The sequence below is a fragment of the Plecotus auritus genome (assembly GCF_963455305.1).
Source record: "Plecotus auritus genome assembly, chromosome: 4".
Taxonomy (NCBI): domain Eukaryota; kingdom Metazoa; phylum Chordata; class Mammalia; order Chiroptera; family Vespertilionidae; genus Plecotus; species Plecotus auritus.
In genome coordinates, this window is record NC_137775.1 from 33,055,634 (window position 1) to 33,078,406 (window position 22,773).

At 36.8% G+C, this 22,773-nt stretch overlaps 1 protein-coding gene across 3 annotated transcripts in view; it reads left to right on the forward strand.

Annotated features, from left to right (window-relative positions):
• GRM1 (glutamate metabotropic receptor 1) overlaps nt 1-22,773 on the forward strand; it is a 329,346-nt gene that overhangs the window by 228,859 nt on the left and 77,714 nt on the right. For all 3 annotated transcript variants that reach the window (XM_080666096.1, XM_080666098.1, XM_080666097.1), the window contains exon 4: nt 9,255-9,490. In XM_080666096.1, the coding sequence (XP_080522222.1) occupies nt 9,255-9,490 (236 nt within the window). The remainder of the gene's footprint in view (nt 1-9,254; nt 9,491-22,773) is intronic.

The following is a 22,773-nucleotide window of genomic DNA, read 5'->3' on the forward strand; positions in this document are numbered from 1 at the left end:
CCCTCACTCTACATATGAATGCATATGCCTGGTAATATTTGCTAGAATACCAGACATTGTGCATCTTACCTTGTTGAGTACTCATATGTTATATTTCTAAAAATATTCTTGAGCTAGTTCTTGGAGGAGATGAAGTTACTTAAAAATAATTTGGTCCTTTTGTATCTTACTTTTGGCTTTGCTAGACAAGACCAGCGTCACATTTAGTCTAGGGCTAATTTTTCTTGGCTATTGAGACAAGAGCCTTTAAGGACTTTAGCCAATTTCTTGTGAAACAGGAGCTTTTCCATTCTGCCTATTGGAAATAGCTACTATTCTCAATTCTCTGTGTTCTCCAGGCATGATTCCCTCAAATCCTTTTGGTTGGTTGTTTCCCCAGCCTTAGGTAATTTTATCACATGCGTGGGCTCTGTACTATTCAACTGAATACTTTAGGGAGAAGCGCTCTAGACTGTTCACTCTTTGCAGCTCTCCTCACTCCAGTATTTTGCCTTGTGAACTCTGGCCAACCTTGATTTCTGCTGACTCCAGCTCCATCCACTTGACTCAGTGAATCCACTGGACTGTGTCTGAGTCATTTCTTCCCAGTACTTCTCCCCATGCTGTGCCATGATTTGGAAACATCTAGGCACTAAGTGCAAAAAATTGTAGGGCTCGCTTAACAGAGATCACTGTCCTTCATTGCCTGATGGAAAGTGTCTTGAGAGACATTGTTTTATGTATTTTGTCCAGTGTTTTAGTTGTTTCATACTGAAGAATATATTTGGTACTTGTTACTCTGTCTTGGCTGGAAGTAGAAATCCAACTTATGAATTTAAAAGAGAGTAGAGACATTTCTTGTCTTATTCATTAATGCATTCTTAGAACCTGAAAGTTGTTGGCCCTAAGTAGGATATCAGTGAATATTTGTTAAGTGAAAGAATGCAAAAGATTAGAATCCATTAATATTGCATTATTACTTAATTTTGAATCATTAAAGAACAAATCCAGATTTATTCTTTATTGACTAAAAATGTACTCTAAATTAATTACATGCAATGTAAAATTAAAAGTACCATACATATATAGTATTTTTGTATTCGTTTTTATATTATTAGAATAATTTACTAAGTCCCAGATACAACTCAACTCATTACTTTATCAGGAAGAACAACTCAATCCTAAAGCATACATAAGTGCGCATGTCCGACTCTAATGCAAAGCTTCAATTATTGTTCCACAATTCAAATAACTGCAGGATAAAGAGTAAATCTGTTTTTAATTAATAGTATTTGTTAGGCTATCAGTGCTACTGTCAGGTTTTTGGGGTGTTTTATAGTTTTTTATGCTTCTTATGTAATTATCTACTCTTGAGGGGAAAAAAGTAAAATGGTCCAAATGTATAAACCATGTAAAAATAGCTTTCAGGAAGAATAACTATTTATTCAAAAAATATAATAGCTCTTAATTTCTATTATATTTTAGAACCAAACAAAATTTATTTAAATCACCTTCATCTCATCTAACATGTCAGAAGTTCACAAGTACTCTTGAATTCCAGAGAAAACTTCCCAGCACATAGCTAGTGCTATGCTGCTAAATGTTTAACAACTGACTCTCTTACAAAATGAAACAAACAGAACAATAAAGCCTTGATCTGTAGTGTTTGCTCATTGTTCAGGTTGAATTGCCCCTCTAAAAAGATACTTGAATTCCTGATCCTCAGCACCTCAGATTGTGGCCTTATTTAGAAATGGAATTGTTACAAGTGTAGTTAGTAAGAGGAAGTCAGACTGGAGTAAGCAGGCCTTTAATCCAACACGATTGATATCCTAACCAGTGGAGAAGAGACATAGGCACAGACACACAGCAGGGAACCCAATGTGACAACAGGGGCAGGAACTGGACTGGTGCAGCTGCAAGAGACAGAGGGCCATGGATTGGTGGCCACCAGCAGAAGCTCAGAAAAGCAAGGGATTCTCCCTGAAGTCTCAGAGACAGCATGGCCCTGCTGACAGCCTGATCTCAGACTTTTAGCCTCCAGAACTAGAAGAGAATATACCTCTGTTGTTTTAAGCCATCTAGATTGTGGTGCTTTGTTATGGAATCTGATGCACCCATAAAGTAAGTACTCTCTTTACGGCCAGTTTCAATGTAGCCACATGATGTGATAATGCATAGCTGGGAAAAGATACTAACAGTTTTGCCAGCTGATATGAGCCTCCTCGTGCATACACTGATTACAGTATTCTACATAATTTTTTTAACAAAAATTAGTTGACAGAGTTTTTATCCATTAATTAATTCATCTAACAAATATATAATGAGCAACTACCATGAGCCAAGAACTGTTATAAGTTCTGGTGTTATAGAAGTGAACAAAAACAATAAGAATCTCTCAGTTTATGTGGAACTTTCATTTTACTGAAAGACAGAAAACATATTTTTAAATATGTTTTATTGATTTTTGAGAGAGAGAGGAAGGGAGAGGGATAGATAGAAACATCAATGAGAGAGGAACATCATCTATTGGCTGACTCCTGCATGCCCCTTACTGAGGTTGAGTCTGCAACCTGGGCATGTGCCCTGACCTGGAATCAAACCAGCGACCTCTTGGTTCTTGGATCAACGCTCAACTGCTGAGCAACACCGACTAGGCCAGAAAACATATTATATGGATTATCAGAGAGTGACACGTTTTAAGGAGAAAATAGTAGAGAATAGGGATAGAGAGAAGGGACACAATTTTAAACTTAAAAAGCACCTACTGAGAATGTGATATTTCAGCAGACACGAAGGGAGTGAACGAATGAGCCACGTGAAATGCCCAAGTGAAGAGATTTCCAGGTATAGAGAACAGCCAGTGCAGAGCCTAGGCCCAGGGCACCTATCCCTGGCTCACGGAGGAATAGCGAGCTGGCCGGGGTGGCTGGAGCAGAGCAAAGAGTGGAAGAGCAGAGATGAGAGAGGCAGTGGGGATCGGAGAGTGCAGGCCTTTTTAAAGCCCACTGAGGGGTTTTTGGTGAAGTGGAAAGGCATTAGTGGGTTTCAAGCAGAGGAGTGCAAGGATCTGATTTATGCTTTAATCAGAATCACTCTGGCTCCTTATTGCATTCTTTCTCTAATGGGTCTCTTGCTTCCCTTCAGTTGGTCCTTAACAATTATCTGGTATAATGCACTTGGATGGCATAGGGACCTGAAAAGTAAAGGTTCAACGGCAGTAAAACAATCATGGTTTTAAAGCAAAGTGTAAAGAATGATAATTTAGATTTGTAAAATTTTGCACTAAGGAATGAAGCTGCCACAGCCGCCCAACAAAATAAAAGTCTCTACTTGGTAGTCATGGCTCCATTTATCAAAAGCATTACGATGGGGTTTCTGAGGGGTCCCTTTTCTGAACTGTTATAATAGCGTTGTCTTTACCTTACCAATTCCTAAGACACAAAAGCTAGAGAGACCTTCTAGAACAGTGCTTCTCAAACTCTCTCTCTTCTTTTTCTTCTTTAAAAAAATTCCCAATCTAGTGTGAAATTGTATTTTGGTAAAATACATTAAAGATAAAGTACTAATCAAATATAGCATAGAGACATGCAGAATACAAGCCCAAAGTTTTATTATTAGATAGAACATAAATCTCATTTCAGTAAATATAATAGAAATAAAACAAAGGACACAAGAATTACAAAAACTATACCCATTGTTTATTGAAAGTATGTGCATAGGTGATAGGCAGAGAAAATTCATATTATATACATAAATTTTAGATGTTCTATAATTTTAAATAAGCTAAAAAGTTATAAATGAAGTAGGTGTTCCCTCTGTTAAATGCCTGTATACATACTTTGCACAAACATCATGGGTATCAATATCTACATATTGTAAATAAATATGAATTTATTAAATTATCTAATCTTGGTTGGATTAACAGTGATATTTTCATAGGGTTATGCATATGTAAACTACTTTGTTATTTTATTTTCATAGCATTCCTCATAGAATAACCAGCCTCACAGAAGTCTGTGGATAAAAATGAAAGCAGAGATTTCATAAAATTTCAGCAAGTATGGGGCATTCATTTTAAATTTTGAGCCCAAGTAAAGTAAGTGATGCTGCATTTTCAAAAGTCATCTCTAATATTTTATCAGTAGCCAGTTCCAATAATTTATGGCATAGGTTTTAGTTCAATTTAAATGATCTTTTTTTTATTGTTGACAGTATTACAGATGCCCCTTATCCTCTCCCCTTGCCCCCAGGGTGCATTAATTTCTTATATGAGAATTTTTAAATTGAATAATAAATTTAATAACATTCCATCTGCTATGGACTGAATTGTGTCCTACATCCCAATTCATATGTTGAAGTCCCAACCTTCAATGTGGCAATTTGGAGATAAGACCTTTGAATAAGGTGATTAAGCTTAAATGAAGTCATAAGGTGGGACCCTAATCCAATAGGATTAATGTCCTTATAAGAAAAAAAAAAAAAAAAGCAAGAGAGAGTTTGTTCCCTCTCTCACACACTGTGTGTGGGGGTGGGTTGGGGGTGGAGTGCGCACCAGAAACGCCATGTAAGGACATGTCTGCAAGCCAGGAAGAGAGCACTCACCAAAAGCAATCAGTTGGGAGCCTGCCTGATCTTGGACATTTTCCAGAGCTGTGAGAAAATAAATTTCTGTTGTTAAAGCCACCAGCCTTTTGTTATGGCAGTCCAAGGAGACTAAGGCAGTCAAATTCATAAAGTGTTTGCTGCCAACACTTTGCAGATGACAATACCACGATGTGATAACAATCTATAAAAAAACTTGTTTTTCAGATTTTCTACCTTTTAATGTTGCCCTTTGATATCAGCTTCTATTTGTAAAAGATGGAATTCTTGCTTTTCATGGAAATATAAAGATCATTAAATATATCCCTCTTCTATCTCCCTCTTTACCTATGTAACTGCAACTCATCCTTTAAGCCTCATCTTCAATGTCTCTTTTCCTTGGAGAGACTCTCCCTTGACATGAGACCTTGCCCCTTTTCTGTGCTCCTGGAACCTGTCTTTCTTTCCTTTCAGTCTGCAACTCTCTGTGGCTACTGTGTATTCAGTGGCCAGACTTCCCACCTCTGTAATAGTCTTGACAATAGGGGCTTTGCCTGTACATTTTAGCAATGTATTTGCAGTAAGCAAAATGCCTAACTCATGCAAGATTCTTAGTTAATAAAGATTGAGTGAATAAAGCCAGTCTGAGTTGTTATTGAAAAAGCTGCCATTCCCTCCATAAAATTTCCCACAATTGACATTGCCTGACTTAAACTACATTATGCTACATTTCTTCAATCTTTGTAAATATGATTAGCATTTACAGAATGTGTGCTTCATTACATAAGGTTTCAAAATATTCTTTTTATTATGCTTTTCTTTTCCCCCTAGTTATATGGTAATCCTAGAATACTTCAAAAGTATTATAGTTTCATTATCAGGTAAACACAATTACTTAATCTCATAACATAAATCAAATTGCTTTACTCCCTCAATTGTAATTCTTTTAATTGAATGTAAATGTGTTTTTATAAAATGTTTCTGAACAATTTTTGAATGAATACTGTTGTATTTCTGTTTCCTACTATTGATTTGCTTACTAAATTACTTTAACTGATATGATACAAAAAGTAGGACTCATGCAGCTCCTGTCAAGTTATAATTGGTAGCATTAAAAATAATGATTTCCTGTTGTTAATATCAGAATTTATTAAGTAGGAGAAATATTATTATTCATGTTTGGATTGTGACATTTTGCAGAGACTGGGACAATGATTTCATGGGAAAGGAAGAACAGCCTTGTGAAAGAGTTGCTCCATATAAATGTTGAGGAGGGGATAGGCAATAAACATTCTTGTAATTTTGTGAGGAATACTTAGGACATGCAGCTTTCTGGTAACTTTCTGTTCACCCCTTTCATCCATTTTATGCAGTTTTATTTCCAGACCTCAGAAAGGAAAAGGAATTAATAACTGGGAAACAGATGGAACAGCAGAAGCTGTGAGAGGCTATGAATGGGCCTCCTAGAGAGTTCAGCACTGTCTGCAGCTGGTCAGCACCCAGCACAGCAGGATTCACTCCACACGCAGGGCCAGCAGGTGCCTGCAGGTCATCTCTGGTCAAGCACAGTTTATTCCACTGTCACCATCACCAATAAAAGAAAAATCCTACACCGGATATCAGGCAAGCTGCTGGCTCTCTCTTTCAAGTGTGCTTCACAGGGAGTTTACAAACCAATATCCTCGTTAAAAAATCCCAGTAAAACTAAACAGAGAGAATCCTTCAAACATTTCTGTACATACATATGACAAATGGTAGGTAGACAAAAGAATTTAAATTTATAAAACCCAGGAGTTGTTTTATGGACGTTTCTCAGCAATTTTTTATTTGTTAGCATTTCCTAACACATTAATCATGGTAGATTTAAGATCTCATAGAAAACCTGAGTAATTAACACTTCAAAAGATATTCACCATATAAGTATATGTGTTGACAAAATATATATATATATATATATATACATATATTTTAAAAAGATATTCACCAACTAATCCTAGTTGAATATTTTCTCTGTTACATCTGGTTCTACTTGATTGTATGTCCTCTCAGATTTAACATCAACTCTAATTTTGAGAAAGAGCCATCTACAGTGAGCAGGAAGGGTTTTGACCAATGGCAAAGGGGACTTGGGGTCCCACCCCACTAAACCATGTGACTTTTATTATAATTATCTATATTCGTAAAGGAAGGTTTACTCCTGTGATGTGCTTCTCTCTGTGGATGGGCAAAAAAAAAATAGGAAGTCACACTTATCCTGCTTCTAGCGCTCACCTGTGTACATGCTTTTATAAACTGAGAATAGATTTTTTAAAAAGAAATGGATATAAACATTTTAAAAGACACATTTCATACCCTTTAAAAAGTGTGGGTTTATTGGTCAGACTACGAACAAACACATCTCATATAATATTAAACCTTGGGAAGAAACACATTTCAAGCCCAAACTTTGTGTCAAAAAGTAATTCTTTCTTCAAGTTATGTCACCTTGATTTTAAATATACACTCACAGGCAGAATTCTTGAAAGCCTAACTGGTTTTATTTTTACCCTTCTTTTCAGCATGACATGAACTGTAGCTCAGGGCTTCAAATTGCTGTAGATGTAGTTATGATATAAATGTGAATAAATCTGAATAATTAAACTACTTCGAAGTTTTCTAAGCACACTGAGTATGTAAAAAGATAAATGAGTTCTTTTTTTTCCTTTGATCAATTTGAGGGGCCATGATACTCAGTGATGGTGAGTAGAGAAGAACTTGTCAGAAAAATACTCAAGTCATTTACCACAAGGGAACAGAGAGAGTGGCCTTGTTAAAATAGGTTCAGACACCTAGAGGACTTCCTGTAGTCCTTAGGCTAACATTCCTAGGTTAGGATTTATGACTGCACCCGCATCTCCTGCACTGTTCTCTCTAGGTTCCAGCCTTATTGACTCTAGTAAATCCCTCGACTGAGCCATGCTCTTTCCTCTGTATTAGATAATCTACCAGGAACCTTCTATGCCAACCCCCTCTTCACTGGACTAATCCTCTGAATCTCAGGTCAGACATCACTTTCTCAGGAAATCCATTTCTAATTACTCCACTCCCACCCACACTCACATACATACATACATACATACATACTTACATACATACATACACACCAGACTAAGTTAAGTCCCCAAGCCCCTTCTCTCTGTAGTACTGGTCACTTCTCCTTTCCCTACATAACGTTTATAATTCTTGTTTAGGGTGTGTTTTTCCCACAAGTCTGTAACAGTAGGAGCAAAAGATAGCATGCCTATTCGCAATTGAATTCTGAGCCTAGAAGAGCACCTGGCACATAGTGGGCATTATGTGTATTCTGAAGAAAGAAAAGACAGAAGGAAGGAAGGAAGGAAAGGAGGGAGGGAGGGAGGGAGGGAGGGAGGGAGGGAGGGAGGGAGGGAGGAATAGTGGATACGTTTCTGCTTTCTTAGAGCATTTACTTTCAAAAACATGTCATTGTAAATTCTTTCTCTGTCCCTTTGAGATAAAAAATTTCTCTCAGCTTTTTGCAAGTTTTATAACAGAGAAATTTCCTTTTCAGTGACCTGGGAGCCATCCCTATAAAATGTAATCACCAAAAATGATAGCCAACATCTATTCCCCAGTTTCTGTGGGAAGGTGGTGACCTAACTTAGATAAGTGGCATTTACCAAATACAGATGGCTAAGCTCCCCTCATAATCCCCCAGCATATTCTCACTAGCTCATCCCAGCACTTGAAAGCCCTCCCTCCCACATTTTGTTCCAGCAGATTGAGTTCAGAGTTTTGGCCTATTGGAATAGTCTTGAATAAAGTCTTCTTTTCCTATTTTGCTCTGTTCAGTGCAATTTTTCTTTGACACCCTCTTGGAAAGGAATCATGACCACTCACATGAGGGTTGGCCTGGCTTCTATATAAACTTGAATTAAATTGGAGTTACATTATTCATGGCAGATGTGACCATTCTAGAAGGTGAACAAATAAATATTCAAACTCATTAAGTAAAATATCAGTGAATTCCCATTTAATGAACAGGACAGGAGGAATAATTTATTTTGAGGAGATTGCTTTTTTTATTGCTATTATTTTGAAATAGCACCAGGTGGGGAAAAGCATCTGATCATTTCTAAGCAATGCAAATTTAAACAATGTCTAGGAGCAAAATCTGTGGTTGTCAAGTTTCTGAGCTAAATCGATATTCTACCTCATATAACGCAGCTAATATTATGGTGTGGATGGCAACCTTGAAACCTTGCTGAGTCGTATTTCTTGGTGGCCTGACTAGGAACTAGTGGGCTTTGTGATCTAGTGGCAAAGAGCACTGGGCTTAGAGCCAGACTGCCTGGATAGTAGCCCGGTTTTACCTCAATCCCAGAACATCTCTTGACTCAGTAAAAGTGAGTAGCATAGCATCTGATGACTAGCATATGCTCAATAAATATTAGTTCTTATAATTGTTACTATCAGCATCTTCTTCATCACTTTCACTGTTTTGAAAATTAAACAAGATTATTATGATTTCACAACTTTGTGGTCTCTGCCAAATAAATGTCATTGATGGGTAGCGATGCTGGCTTAAACTAGACTCTAGCCTTGATGAATTGTTTCATTCACACACAACTCTGAGCTCTATTTGTGAGATGTTTATCTTTCTCTTTCCCCACCCAACCCCTGATTTCTTTTAGTGATGGATGGGCAGATAGAGATGAAGTCATTGAAGGTTATGAGGTGGAAGCCAACGGGGGAATCACGATAAAGCTGCAGTCTCCAGAGGTCAGGTCGTTTGATGATTATTTCCTGAAACTAAGGCTGGACACTAATACGAGGAATCCTTGGTTCCCTGAGTTCTGGCAACACCGGTTCCAGTGCCGCCTACCAGGACACCTTCTGGAAAATCCCAACTTTAAGAGAATCTGCACAGGTAACTCACGTTCACAAAATCACAACTTAGAGGTGTGGTCGTCTCTTATGACCCCATTACAGCTTGTTGAATGAGAGTTAGAATGTGCTAAGTCTGGAGATGCAAAGACTAAATTACCATATTAATTTATAAAATAGCTGGAGTGAGGAGAGTGTGTGTGTGTTGCCCCAGGGATTCATGTTTCTATATTCTGGAAAGAACTGCTTTGGTCTCTGGTGGAGCAAATGATAAGAAGTAACATCAGTAAAGGAAAAGCAAACTGAGAATTTAGGTATTCCAGGGGGAAGAAATTATATAGCAGGCATGCTTAGGAGGTGCTAGCCACAGATATATAAAAGCAGCATTGGTTTGATCCTTTTTTCCTTCTTTATGACTTGCTTCAATATACAAGTCAGGAGAAGATGAAGATGAAGTAGTGTCACCCAGGGCCATACCACCAGCATGGGTGTACGTGGGCATAGGTGCCAAGAAACTCTGCACCCTCATTTGAAAACTGGTGACAATACCAATCAGAGCTTCTTGTGCCTCGCTTACAGGCACATTGTTCCAGGTCTTTCAGGGGCTAGGTGCACTCCACATGATGTCCTCTTCATCCCTGACCTCCCCCCAAAACTATTTTTATTTTTTATGTCTTAACATGGTAACTTTTATGAGTATTATCATTACTGCATAGAGACATTGTTGTCCCCTGTCCATGCTGCAAAGATAGATTATCCTAGGTCTACCTTGGGGCCATTCAAAGCCAGTTGTCTACACTAGGTTGATAACATACCATGATGTACACCCATGGCCAAATTTATATTGTAGCATAGTTGTATAACATGTATTTCCTTTCACTAGGCTGAGGAGATATTATTCAGAGAAGTCTAGAACCCATCTATACATATAACACTCATGCATAACAATGTATACAGGAGAGAGAGAGAGAGAGAGAGAGAGAGAGAGAGAGAGAGAGAGAGAGAGAGAGAGAGAGAGAGAGAGAGACTCCAGACCGAGAAATGTGTTTTGGCTTGCTTTCTGGGCAAGTCAAAACACATTATACACATGATATAGAGATAAATCACAACCAAAGACAGTGAGATTTTATAAGAAGATGGCTAATTACATGAAATATTTCAGTTTTAATAATATTCACACTTTGACATTAGAAATTATTTAAAATACTAATCTATTTAACTTCAGTGATATATGTCTGACTTGCTGAGGTTCAGCAGAGTTCACTGAGAAATTGTCTGCTGTGCATGTATTTTCAGTCAATCACGGTTATTAGAACTTCCTCAGTGTGACTTCTTCGGAGGCTCAGAGCCAGGAGTGGGGAAGAGAGATGCCAAACAGCTAATCCACTTTCACATATAAATCTCAACTGACTTCTCCTTTCTCTCAACTAATAGGCCAACAGAAATTAAAAACTCTAATGAACCAATAAACTACCTAGTGCCTTCACCTTATTTGCAAAATAAAGACATTGAGGGCAGATTTGGCAACAATTTCCTTAGGTGCATGTAGCTAATTGCAGCGATGGAATTCAAATGTATACCTCCTAAATACCACAATGCTTGACTTAGTATTTAGTAATATATAATTTTGATTGTTCTCTAATTTTTCCCTAATGAATTTTGTTTTCAATCTTAAACTGTGAGATCTTTAAAGATCGATAGCACTTGCAAACCTTATAGAATCCTGTACAACATTGATTGGAATCTCAGTCATTTCTTAGTAGCCAACTAATGAGTTAATTTATATTCTCTCAGTGTAGGAAGGCAATGAGTTACTTTTAAAAAATAAAAGTTAAGGACTCTTGTTTTTAAAATAAAATATTGTTCACTAATTCACCATAACTTATTGAGTACCTAATATGTACAAGGCTTTATTCTAGGAAACAGCAGAAAACAAAGCAAAAAAAGTGAAATCAATAATCTTACATTTAAGACTGGGAAATAAATAGTAAACAAAAATAAATTTAAAGATATACATTCTCAATTGATCCAAAGAGCATTGGAGAAGTAAAGAATGAGGATTGGAAGTCTAGATAGGAAGATTGCAGTAGAGAATGACCATAAAACGTCTCCTTGAGAAGGTGACATTTGATTGCAGATGTGGAAACTGTGAGGGAGTGAGCCATGTGAACACTGGGGAAGGACATCCCAAGCAGAGGGAATAGAGAATAAAAAGAAGCACCAGCATGGCTGGCTTAGCAGAAGAACAGTAAGGAGTCCAGGCAGGTTGGAGCCAGTGAGTAGATAGAGTAGGAGGTAAATCAGAGAGGCACACGAAGGTATAGATCCTGCAGGACTTAACTGGATTTTGGGAGGATTTTTGCTTTGTTCTGAGTGAGGTGGAAATCATTGGAAGTTTAAGCACAGCAGAGACATGGTTGCCTGCTTTTTCTGAAGAAAAAAAAAATCACTCTTTCTGTAGTTTTTAAACTTTAACAGAGGGGGAAAGGAAGAAGGAAGCAGCACATTGAGAAAGCCACTATAATAAGGCAGGTAAGAGTGGGGCCATCAAGTGTGATGGAGAGAGGTGGTTGAATTCTGAGCACATTTTGAACAAAAGCTGAGGGAATTTGCTGACAGAATTGTCAAGAATGAGTCTGGTCTACCCGGCCAGTGTGGCTTAGTGGTTGAGCGTTGGCCCAGGAATCAGAAAGTCATGGTCCAAATCCTGGTCAGGGCATATGCCCGGGTTGTGGGCTCAATCCCAGTGTGGGGTGTTCAAGAGGCAGCCGATCAATGACTCTCTCTCGTCATTGATGTCGTTGATGTTTCTCTCTCGCTCCCTCTCCCTTCCTCTCTGAAAGCAATATATATATATATTGGTTTCATATATATATATGAAACCAAAATATATATATATTGGTTTCATATATATATATGAGAAGGACTCTAGTCTGCAACAGCCAAGATGCTGTCACCATTTGCTGAGATGGAGAAGACTCCAAGAAAAGCAGGTGAGGGAAGAATCAGAAGCTAGATTTTGGACAAGTCTAATATGCCTATGAGTGATGCCACTTTGCCATTGTGGTTCATTAGAAAAATTGAGAATAATACTTATTAAACATTCTTGTATGTCTTTATGTGAGGATTTCCAAGAAAAATATTTTGTGAACTGAGCTCTCAAAGAAAAGTGAGAACTCTCTGAACATATGCAATACTACTGCATGTCATTGCACATGCAAATGTCAAGGTTAAAGTCTAATGTCATGCAAAGTCTTGGTTAATGTTCACAGCAACAATTAACAATCTGAAAATTTATTAATTGCTCTTGTATATTATGCTTGACTTTCAAAGCTATTTTTAAGATCTTCTTATGTGATTACAACCCTTAATAAGCATGTTTATGTTTGCATTTCATCCTGGAGTCAAGTTCAGCAATCATTTCTCTTTATTCATAATTCTAAGGAAGGCAGAAGTTTTATTTAACTTTTTCTATTTGGAACTAATTCATCAAACTTATTGATATATTCTGCTGCAGAAATTGTAGAATTTTATCTTTAGCAGTGTTTGTCTATTCTATATTTATGTGTATATTTTCATGTTCTTCAGTGTTAATCTCAGTAGTTCTGTAAAATTAGCTTCCATGTTATTGAAGAACAATATAAACTTTCACTTTATGTGACATTCTTACCTAGTTGAGACCCTTGAGTATCAAATATATTTCATAGTATTCAAATTAATATTGCAGACAGGTTTATGAAAATTAATGTGAGGAAGTAGAAATAGCCTTTCCATACTATTATTGATAGCTACTGTTTCTCACTCATGTGTATCTCTTCTAATTGGGTCATTTTGGGTGTTTTAGAAAGTTTTGACATTGCAATATCATAGAAACCTTTATTGAGCTTAATCTCAGATGTCACTATTTAAATAAAGAGTTCATGTATACAAGGTTGTAAGTTTGAATATTAAGGGTCCTGAATCCAGGCTGAATAATTTGGGAATCACTGTGGTTAATTAAATAGTACTTCATACAAATACTATATATCACTGCTTAATTAGTTGAGAATATCAAGGGATTGGAGATGTGTTAGAAAAGCACTAATTGAAACATCAAAGACTAACTTCTAAAACATGAATCATTATGAATACAGTAGAAAGAGCAGTTATAAAGCAAATCAAAGTCATTCTCTTTCAGTAAACATCTTAGTTGCTTACAGCATTTGGGTTATGTTTGCAATGACATAGTGCTTTATCATGCCTGATGAAAATTGCTAGAAGGACTCCCTGGGAGCTCAGAGAGTATTGCATTGGAAACACAATCACTGGGTCCCACACTGGTTCAGTTAGGTATCTGCTGCATGGCTTAGTGGATCTCTGAGTCTCAATTTCTACAAATGTAACATGATAATTTCTATTTCACACAGGTGTTGTGAGAATTGAATGAAATAATACAAGCAAAGTATAAAGTGTTATTATTAGTTTCATATCTCACCAGAAAGTAAGATATGACATGATTGATATAATTAAAATTTATAGTTTTTGAAATTATAAATTTAAAATACAGCCCAAGATGTGAAAATTAGAAAAAAAACAAGCACATGGCACTTAACCAATTACTCTTACATAATGCCAATTAGATATTTTCCTATGTAGCTTTCATAATTCTTTCCTGATTATCAAAGCAATGCATATGCTTTACCATATGCAAATTGGAAATATAGAAAAGCATAATAAAGAGAAAGAGCATTTAGAAATTGCCCTTATGCAACCACTGATAATCACTGTTAATTTAAAAAATATATTTCTATTAAATACACTATTAAATTTTGGTATACTTTTATCTTTATTTAATTTTAAATGATGTAGCAATATTATTTTATATACTACTTTTTAAAATGAATACTGCCTTTTATTTTAAATTTATCAATTTATCTTTGTCATTACATTTTTTAAAATTCTTAATGGCTGCATAACATTCTGCAAACAGATAAGCTATAATTTATTTAACCACTGCATTCTTCCTACACATTATGGTGTTTAGAATTCTTCACAAATTAAAGAAAGAAAAAGCTGCTGTGACATAATAACAGTTCTTCTTTCTAAACCTTTTTCTTGCATTTCAGATCATTTTCTTGAGATGTATTTTCAGAAGCTGAATTACTCAATGAAAAGATAAAAACCATATTTCTAAGGCTTTCAAAAATAAGGAGTTCTAAAAGGCAACTCCTACTATCACTGCATGAAATTCTATGCACTTTTATCATTTTGTTTTGCATAGTTATAATCATAGTGTGCATATAATTCTGTGTCTTATTTTCACTTAGAATTATACTTTACTTTTTGTAATGTTGATGCATAGTTTTTATAAAAACCATTTTAATAGTTCCGCAATATTCTATTCAATGAAAACACTATAATTACTTAGCCATTCTTATGTTTCTGGACATTTAGTTTGCTTCCAATCTCCTTCTTATAAAAAACAAACAAACAGTGAATATGGTACAGAAAGTTTTCATGGTTGTTTTTACTATTTTTGAATTGTTCCCTTATGTCGTCCAAAAACTTGACAGTTCTGGGATCTCTTAAAAACATGTATTACTGTTATCTTGCAATATGGCGATATTAAGATTTGCTATGGCAAGCGGTATTTCATACAGGTGACTTACCAGGTTCGCAATGTCCTCACCAACCTTTTATACAGCCTAGTGAATTTATAGCCCTAATTTTACTTTCTCCCCTTATTCTTTGTACCAATTGGGAACAGATGAGCACAATGTTTTTTAAAGCTAATATACCTTTGTATTTCATTATTGTCCAAGACATAATGAAAGATTTTGGATGGCATCTGTTATGCTGACCAACAGCTCAAGACTTGTAAAATAATGATAGATGGTCTGATGTGACAAAATTTCAATACTTCCAAGCATGAGTACTCTTTTTTTATTATTTAAAGTATTACATATAGTATTACATATGTCTCCCTTTCCCCCCATTGACCTCCCTCCATTCACCCCCACCCCCAGCACATGCCCTTACCCCTCTAGTGTCTGTGTCTATTGGTTATGCTTATATGCATGCATACAAGTCCTTTGGTTGATCTCTTAACCACCCCCACCCCCCACTGCAGTCTAACAGTCTGTTTGATGCTTCTCTGTCTCTGGATCTGTTTTTGTTCATCAGTTTATGTTGTTCATTATATTCCACAAATGAGTGAGATCATGTGATATTTATCTTCTCTGACTGGTTTATTTTGCTTAGCTTAATGCTCTCCAGTTCCATCCATGCTGTTGTGAATGGTAAGAGTTCTTTGTTTTTTACAGCAGCATAGTATTCCATTGTGTAGATGTACCACAGTTTTTTAATCCACTCATCTGCTGATGGGCATTTAGGCTGTTTCCAAATCTTAGCTATTGTAAATTGTGCTGCTATGAACATAGGGATGCATATGTCCTTTCTGATTGGTGTTTCTGATTTCTTGAGATATATTCCTAGGAGTTGAGATTCCTTGGTCAAATGGGAGTTCCATTTTTATTTTTTTGAGGAAACTCCATACTGTTTTCCACAGTGGCTGCACCAGCCTGCATTCCCACCAGCAGTGCACAAGGGTTCCTTTTTCTCTACATACTTGCCAGAACTTGTAGTTTGTTGATTTGTTGATGATAGCCATTCTGAAAGGTGTGAGATGGTATCTCATTGTCATTTTGATTTGCATCTTCAAGCATGAGTACTCTTGCTCCAGTAGCTTGGAGGCCACCATTTACAAATTTTAGATTGGTACTAATTTTTATAATATATTTGCTTCATTATTAGATCTCAAACTTCATGGACTTTCCATTTTGAATTACCTTACTATGTAAGATTGGATAAGATTGTTCTATTTTCATTTGATCCAGATTAAGATACTCTATAAACTGAGATGGATTCACATTTATTTCTGCCCATTAGGTCCTAGGGCAATAACTTACCTTTTCCTTGGAAGTTTGGCCCAAATGCCAATATGCATTCCTAGAGAATATTATTTGTCTACAACATGGAAATTAGTACTATTAATTAGAGATTATGGGAGACTTCACAATTCTCCACCCCCTCCCTATGTCTATAGTCTTTGAAATATGACTTTACAGATCCTCACATTAAGAGGTAGAGTTCTATTCCCTGTCTTGAATTGGATTGATTTTATAATTTACTAGTTCCAAGTCTAGGCCTCAAGAGGTTTGACTTATTTCCATTCATTTTCTTGGAATCCTCTCCCAACTATATGTACAAGCCTGAGTTAGCCTTCTAATATATGAGTGATAACATGGAGCATAAATAGGATGACCTCTCAGTTGAGGTCATCTTGGATAAGCCAGTCCCCAGTCAATCCACTAGCTGACTGTTGACACATGAGCAAGCCTAGTTGAGATGAGTCATATCCAATCCAGAATAGCAGAATGTCCCAGTTGACCACCTGATTTATAAACTAAATAAAGAGCTGTTATTTTAAGCCACTAAGCCTTGGGATGGTTTGTTATGCAGCATTATGTAGCAATACATAATTGATAAAGGGTCTTCATAGACTTATAATCCATGACCGTTATGAGGAACAATATAGCTGGTTTAAGTAAACATTTTAATTAATTTAATTTAATTAGATTTTCAACTCAATGCTAGAGTCTTTCCCCATAGAAGAAGAATGGGCCTGGCTGGAGTGGCTCAGTGGTTGAGCACTGACCCATGAACCAGGAGGTCATGGTTCAATTCCTGGTCAGGGCACGTGCCCAGGGTTGCGGGCTCAATCTCCAGTGGAGGGCATGCAGGAGGTAGCCGATCTATGATTCTCTCTCATCATTGATGTTTCTATCTCTCTCCCTCTCCCTTCTTCTCTGAAATCAATAAAAACATTTTTAAAAGAAGAATGGTACAACAATACACCCTGTATCTCATGGAACAAAGGCAGTGATTTTTATAGATCCTGCAATGCACAGGATGTAAAACTCCTTGATCCAAGGCAGTAAAACTACTATACTTGGGAATTCTGGTGTGCATACAGGAAGTACTAACAAATGGGGTTTGCTTGTGCTGAGTTAAACAAACACCCTCAAAACAAAGTAGTCATAAGTTCTCATACAATGCTGGTAGAAGTTACTTTATGGGAAAATGTTTCAAAAGCTTTGAATGTCATCTTGGTTTGGGCTGCTATAACAAATCACTATAGACTGGTGGCTTCAACCACAAATATTTGGTTGTCACACTTCTGGAGGCTGGGAGGTCTGAGATCGGAGTGCCAGCATGGTTGGATGTTGGTGAGGGTCCTCTTTCTGTTTCTTCATGTGGTGGAGAAAAAGAGAAAGGAAGCAAGCTCTCTTATAATGGCAGGGATCCCGTCATGAGGACTTCTCTCAAGACCTAATTACCTCCAAAAAGCCTATATCCAATTATTATTACATTAAGGATTAGGGTTTAACATGAATTCTGTGAGTGTACAAACATTCAGTCAATAGCAAATGTGTCTATATCTTTTGGTTGGAAGAATAAAAATAAACTAACCCTGTGTCACATCTGGACATTATAATTCTCAGACAAATCACATTAATTATCACACAGAGATGAAGCTCTGAAAATAATATCACACTACAAGCAAAGTCTTGGTCTGCCTATCTCTTATTAGTATTTTTGACTTGTGAAGTCAAATATGATAGCAAATATGGCTAGTGGCTACAGTGTGGACAGGACAGATGCAAAATTTTCCATAATTATAGAAAGTTCTATTGAACAAGGATGCATTCTACATTTCTAACCCCATAAAGTAAATTTGATTGCTTCTATGGTTATTTGGATTTAATTCACAAGTTAATATTTTGAGCACGATCACTTGTTAAATATCCTGACCACTATACCAGCAGAAAAAACTGTTATGAGACAAGGCTTCCACTTTGCTTGGTGATTCCCAAAGAGCAGCCACACCAAATAAGGTGGACTGGTTCTCACAAAGACCAGGTATATCTTCACTCACCTGTTTAAATCCAGTATTGTTCCTTATTCCATGCCATTTTTTAAAAATCCTCACCCAAGGATATGTTTTTATTGATTTTAGAGGAAGAGGGAAGGAGATGGAGAGAGAGAGAGAGAGAGAGAGAGAGAGAGAGAGAGAGAGAGAGAGAGAAAACATCAATATGGGACAGAAACATCGATCTGTTGTATCCAGCACTTGCCCTGACCGGGTATAGAACCCAAAACCTGGGCATGTGCCCTAACCAGGAAGGGAGCATGTGACCCTTCAGTGAATGGGACAATACTCCAACCACTGAGCAATACTGGCCAGCATGATTCCATGCCATTTTTAATGATTTGATGGATTTATAGAAACATGTACATGTTCTATCATTTAAAACTAATAAAAGTTGATGCAAGGACATAAGTTTTCCATCCTTTTACTGTATATGCATCTTGATTCTGTTCTGAAAGGCCTTGAATGATGTTTTATCTTTTAATAGAAACATTTAACTTACAGTTGCATAATATTGGATATGCTAGTGAACTTCGTTACGATGTCTGCAAACTACTTACTTGGAGATGGCTTCAAGTTCCTATACCATGATTACTACAATTTGGTTCAATCCATTAAGAAAATTCTTTGACAGATCAATTTTCTCCATAATAATCAATTTATATATTTCCAAAGTTTTATGGTCCATCCTACTTCCTGAACAAATGTGAGAGTGAATCCTTTTAATGATTAAAACCTATAGCTGTTCTTCATAAAGAGTTTACCCTGGCATGAGAGGCGAGTATATATTTAGGTTGTCCCAAATAGGGTTACTCCACATCTTATATGTTGTGTTACTTCTGTGACCTTAAGTTAAGAGATAGCCAGACATTTCTCTAGCCAAATGTGTTTATTTGGGAACAACAAAGAATTGCATTTCAGGACATGTGCTCTAATGGCGAACCATGCTCAGGTCCATATAAACAAAGGAGGGGACCCCTTTCATGAACTTGGGAGGGGCTTTTTAAACAAAGAGTTCATTGGAGGAAACTGAAATTTCAAAATAGAGTGACTTTTTATTGGCTGAGTTATAGAAGTCTCCCAGGGGCTAAGCTGTTACTGGCAAGAAGGAGTCCCGTCTTCCTCCTGCTCAGGTAGTGTGGTAGTATGAATTGCTGTACTAAGGCACATCTCTTCTTGTTGGTGTCAGTAGTGTGCCTTGAGTGACATGTGGGTGAAAGTTTTTTCTTTAAGCCTCCCAACTCCATTTCAAATGTTATTTTTTGTTTATTAAGTTTTACTTCTCACCAGGAGTATAGTTTTTCATTTCATGTCTTGTACACATTCCCTGCTGGGGAATTTCACACGAAGTAAAAATTATAATTTCAGCCATCATAAAACGTTATAGTCCTTCTTATGATGGGCCTGACCAAATATACTTGGAGTTTGGCTCATTTACACTATTTTACCTTTTTTATAGTTTTATTGAGTACAATTGTCATACGGTAAAATTCACATATTTAAAATGCACAGTTTGATAAATTTTGACGTGGTAAATGCCCAAAAAGCAATCATGACTCTCAAAATAAAGAAAATATCACTCACCAGATTCCTTTGTGTCACGCTAAAAATTTCTCCCTCCAAACACTCCCTACCCTTCCCCACCCCTATCCACAAGCAATCACTTATTAGTTTTCTGTCACTCTAGTTAATTTGCAATTGCTGCACTTTAATATGAATGAAATTGTACATTGTAAACTCTTTTCTGTCTGCCTTCTTCTATTCAGCATAATTATTGTGATGAGATTCAACATTGTATTGCATATATCGACAGTTCATTCCTTTTAATTGCCGAGTAGTGTTCTATTATATGGATATATCACAATTTATTTATTCATTCACCTGATGATAGGCATTTAAGTTGGTTATTACAAATATAGCTGTTTTGAAAGTCCATGTACAAGTATTTGTATAGAAATATGCTTTTATTTTTTTTTTGGCTCAAATTCTAGAAGTAGAATGGCTGAATCCTGCAGTAGCTATATGTTAATGAAGATGACTTTGAGCTGGTGTTAAGTGTCAGTAAAATACATAGTCTGGATAACAATTGCCCTTCAAGGATGGCCTTAATGTCAGTTGGTTGGTTGAAAAATGGCCTTACAGTGTATGTGATAGCTTGGAAGTCAGAAAAAAATCATAGGACTAGAATGGACAGCACACTGTCTATTTGTCATTTCAGGGACATGAATATTTATTTCTTAAATATTCAGAGGGATGCATTCTTAGATGAATGCAATATTTATTGTGAAGGTCATTTTCATGCAATAAGAAAGCTAGTTGGTTTCTCCATGGAGGTCTCTTATTTTCTGCTTTCTGCAGTTGGCTGGAGGCTAATATACCATGCATAACAGCCAATGAGAGGTGTATGTTTTCTACTGCTGCCTTGACAAATAATCACAAAGTTAGCAGCTTTAAATAACACCCACTTAGTATCTCACAGTCCTGTAGATCAGAAGTCACAATATGACATGGCTCCGTTGAGTTTTGTGTAGTGTCTCAGAAGGCTCTGAGGATGAATGCTTCCTAAACTCATTTAGGTTGTTGACTGAATTCTGTTCTTTGCAGTTGTAGTACAGAAGTCCTTGTTTCTTTGCTGCGTGTCAGCCAGCAGCTGTTTCTATAAGTTTCCCACATGCTTTTTCATGCTTTCCATATGTCTGCTCCAGCAAGGGTAGGCCAAGTTCCTCTCACGCTTTAGATTTCTTCAATATGTGCTCTGTTACATTTCTCTATCTCCAGCCAGAAAAAGCTTTCTGCCTGTGAGGCTCCTGTGGTTTACATGGGTCCACCTGGATAATACAGAGAAATCCTCATATTTCTAAGGGCCTCAATCTTAGTTATATCTGCAAAGTACCTGTGCCATGTAACATAGCATTCACAGGTTCCAGATTTGGACATCTGTAGGTGGCCATTCTGCCTACCACAAAAAGTTAAAAACTATTACTCCTTATCAATTTCCTAAAAGACCCTTTATTATTTTAGTTAAATGATCACTGCAACCCCTTCCATCTAATAGTCCTGGAATATAATCTCTCATAGGAACATTTGCATGCATTCAGCAGACACTGGTTTACCTCACATATGTGATTGCTTGTGAGCTGTTTTTTGGGGTTTTTTTTGGCTTCCAACATGAGTAATGAGTCTTTTCCCCCATCCCTGTTATGGTTCTCAATTCTAGGATCTATTTTCTAGATTACCAAATTGACAAAATGTGTTTTTCATTGATAACTGTGCTTCATTAAACCTAAACACTTATCTGTACATATTATTTGGGACAATGGTCTGGAAAGGAATTAGAAGTAGATTTACTCCATTTCCTGGAAGTATTGTGGTGAATCATCTGTCATCATTAGGTAGGATTCAGCTGGTAGGAGACACTTGGGTTCCCTGGTAATAGATCTTTGCTGTCAATTGAGGAAGGAGTTAAGCTCCTCTTCATATGGGTGTGAACAATGGCAGTAATGGCTGTGAGTGCTTAAAATCTCAGAAACAAAAGCCTAAATCCCAAGATACTGATTCTGGTTCTCTCTCTCTCTCTCTCTCTCTCTCTCTCTCTCTCTCTCTCTCTCTCTCTCTCTCTCTCTCATATGTATTTCCTATAAGTCTAGAAAAATACAATGGGGAAAAGTCAAACCACACATTATTATTATAAAATCATTGATCTTAGGCTAATTTTCTATTCTTCCTCCCTTTGCCTTTCTCATCCTTCAACCATTTGACTGGAATGCCTGTGACAGTCATGCATAACTGAGTGGCTTTGTTCTCAACCTATGGATGACCTTTAATATAAAGATCTGGGCATAATTAGAATCCAAATTATTTCACAAGATGAAAAAGCTGAACCCAGAAGATTTATTGTCTTGTGTATAGCCACACAACACAAATGTCATGTAAACTGTCTCATATAATAGCCTATTATCCTCCTGGATACATATGGGGAAGCTGAGGCCAGATTTTGTTATTGACTTACTAGAACAGTCACTATGACTAGCTTACATTGGTCACTATGAATAAGCTAAGACCAGAATATAAGTCTGTTGTTCTTTCTCCATACATGCTTTCTACAAGTTTATGTCAGGCAGGTGTGGACCAGTCGTAGGGAAAGCGGATATGCTGTACTAGAGTGGCATATGATGTGGAAAGGACCTGACATGTCATTATCTGCATCTTTACACGCCACTAGAGTGCCATGATGCCTTATTTCCCACTAATAAATCACTATAAGCTTGAGGTCTTTGCCTTGACAACCTTATTTTCTCTCAGCCCAAGAATATTCCATTGATATATGACCAGACCTCATTCTTGCACAAATTTCT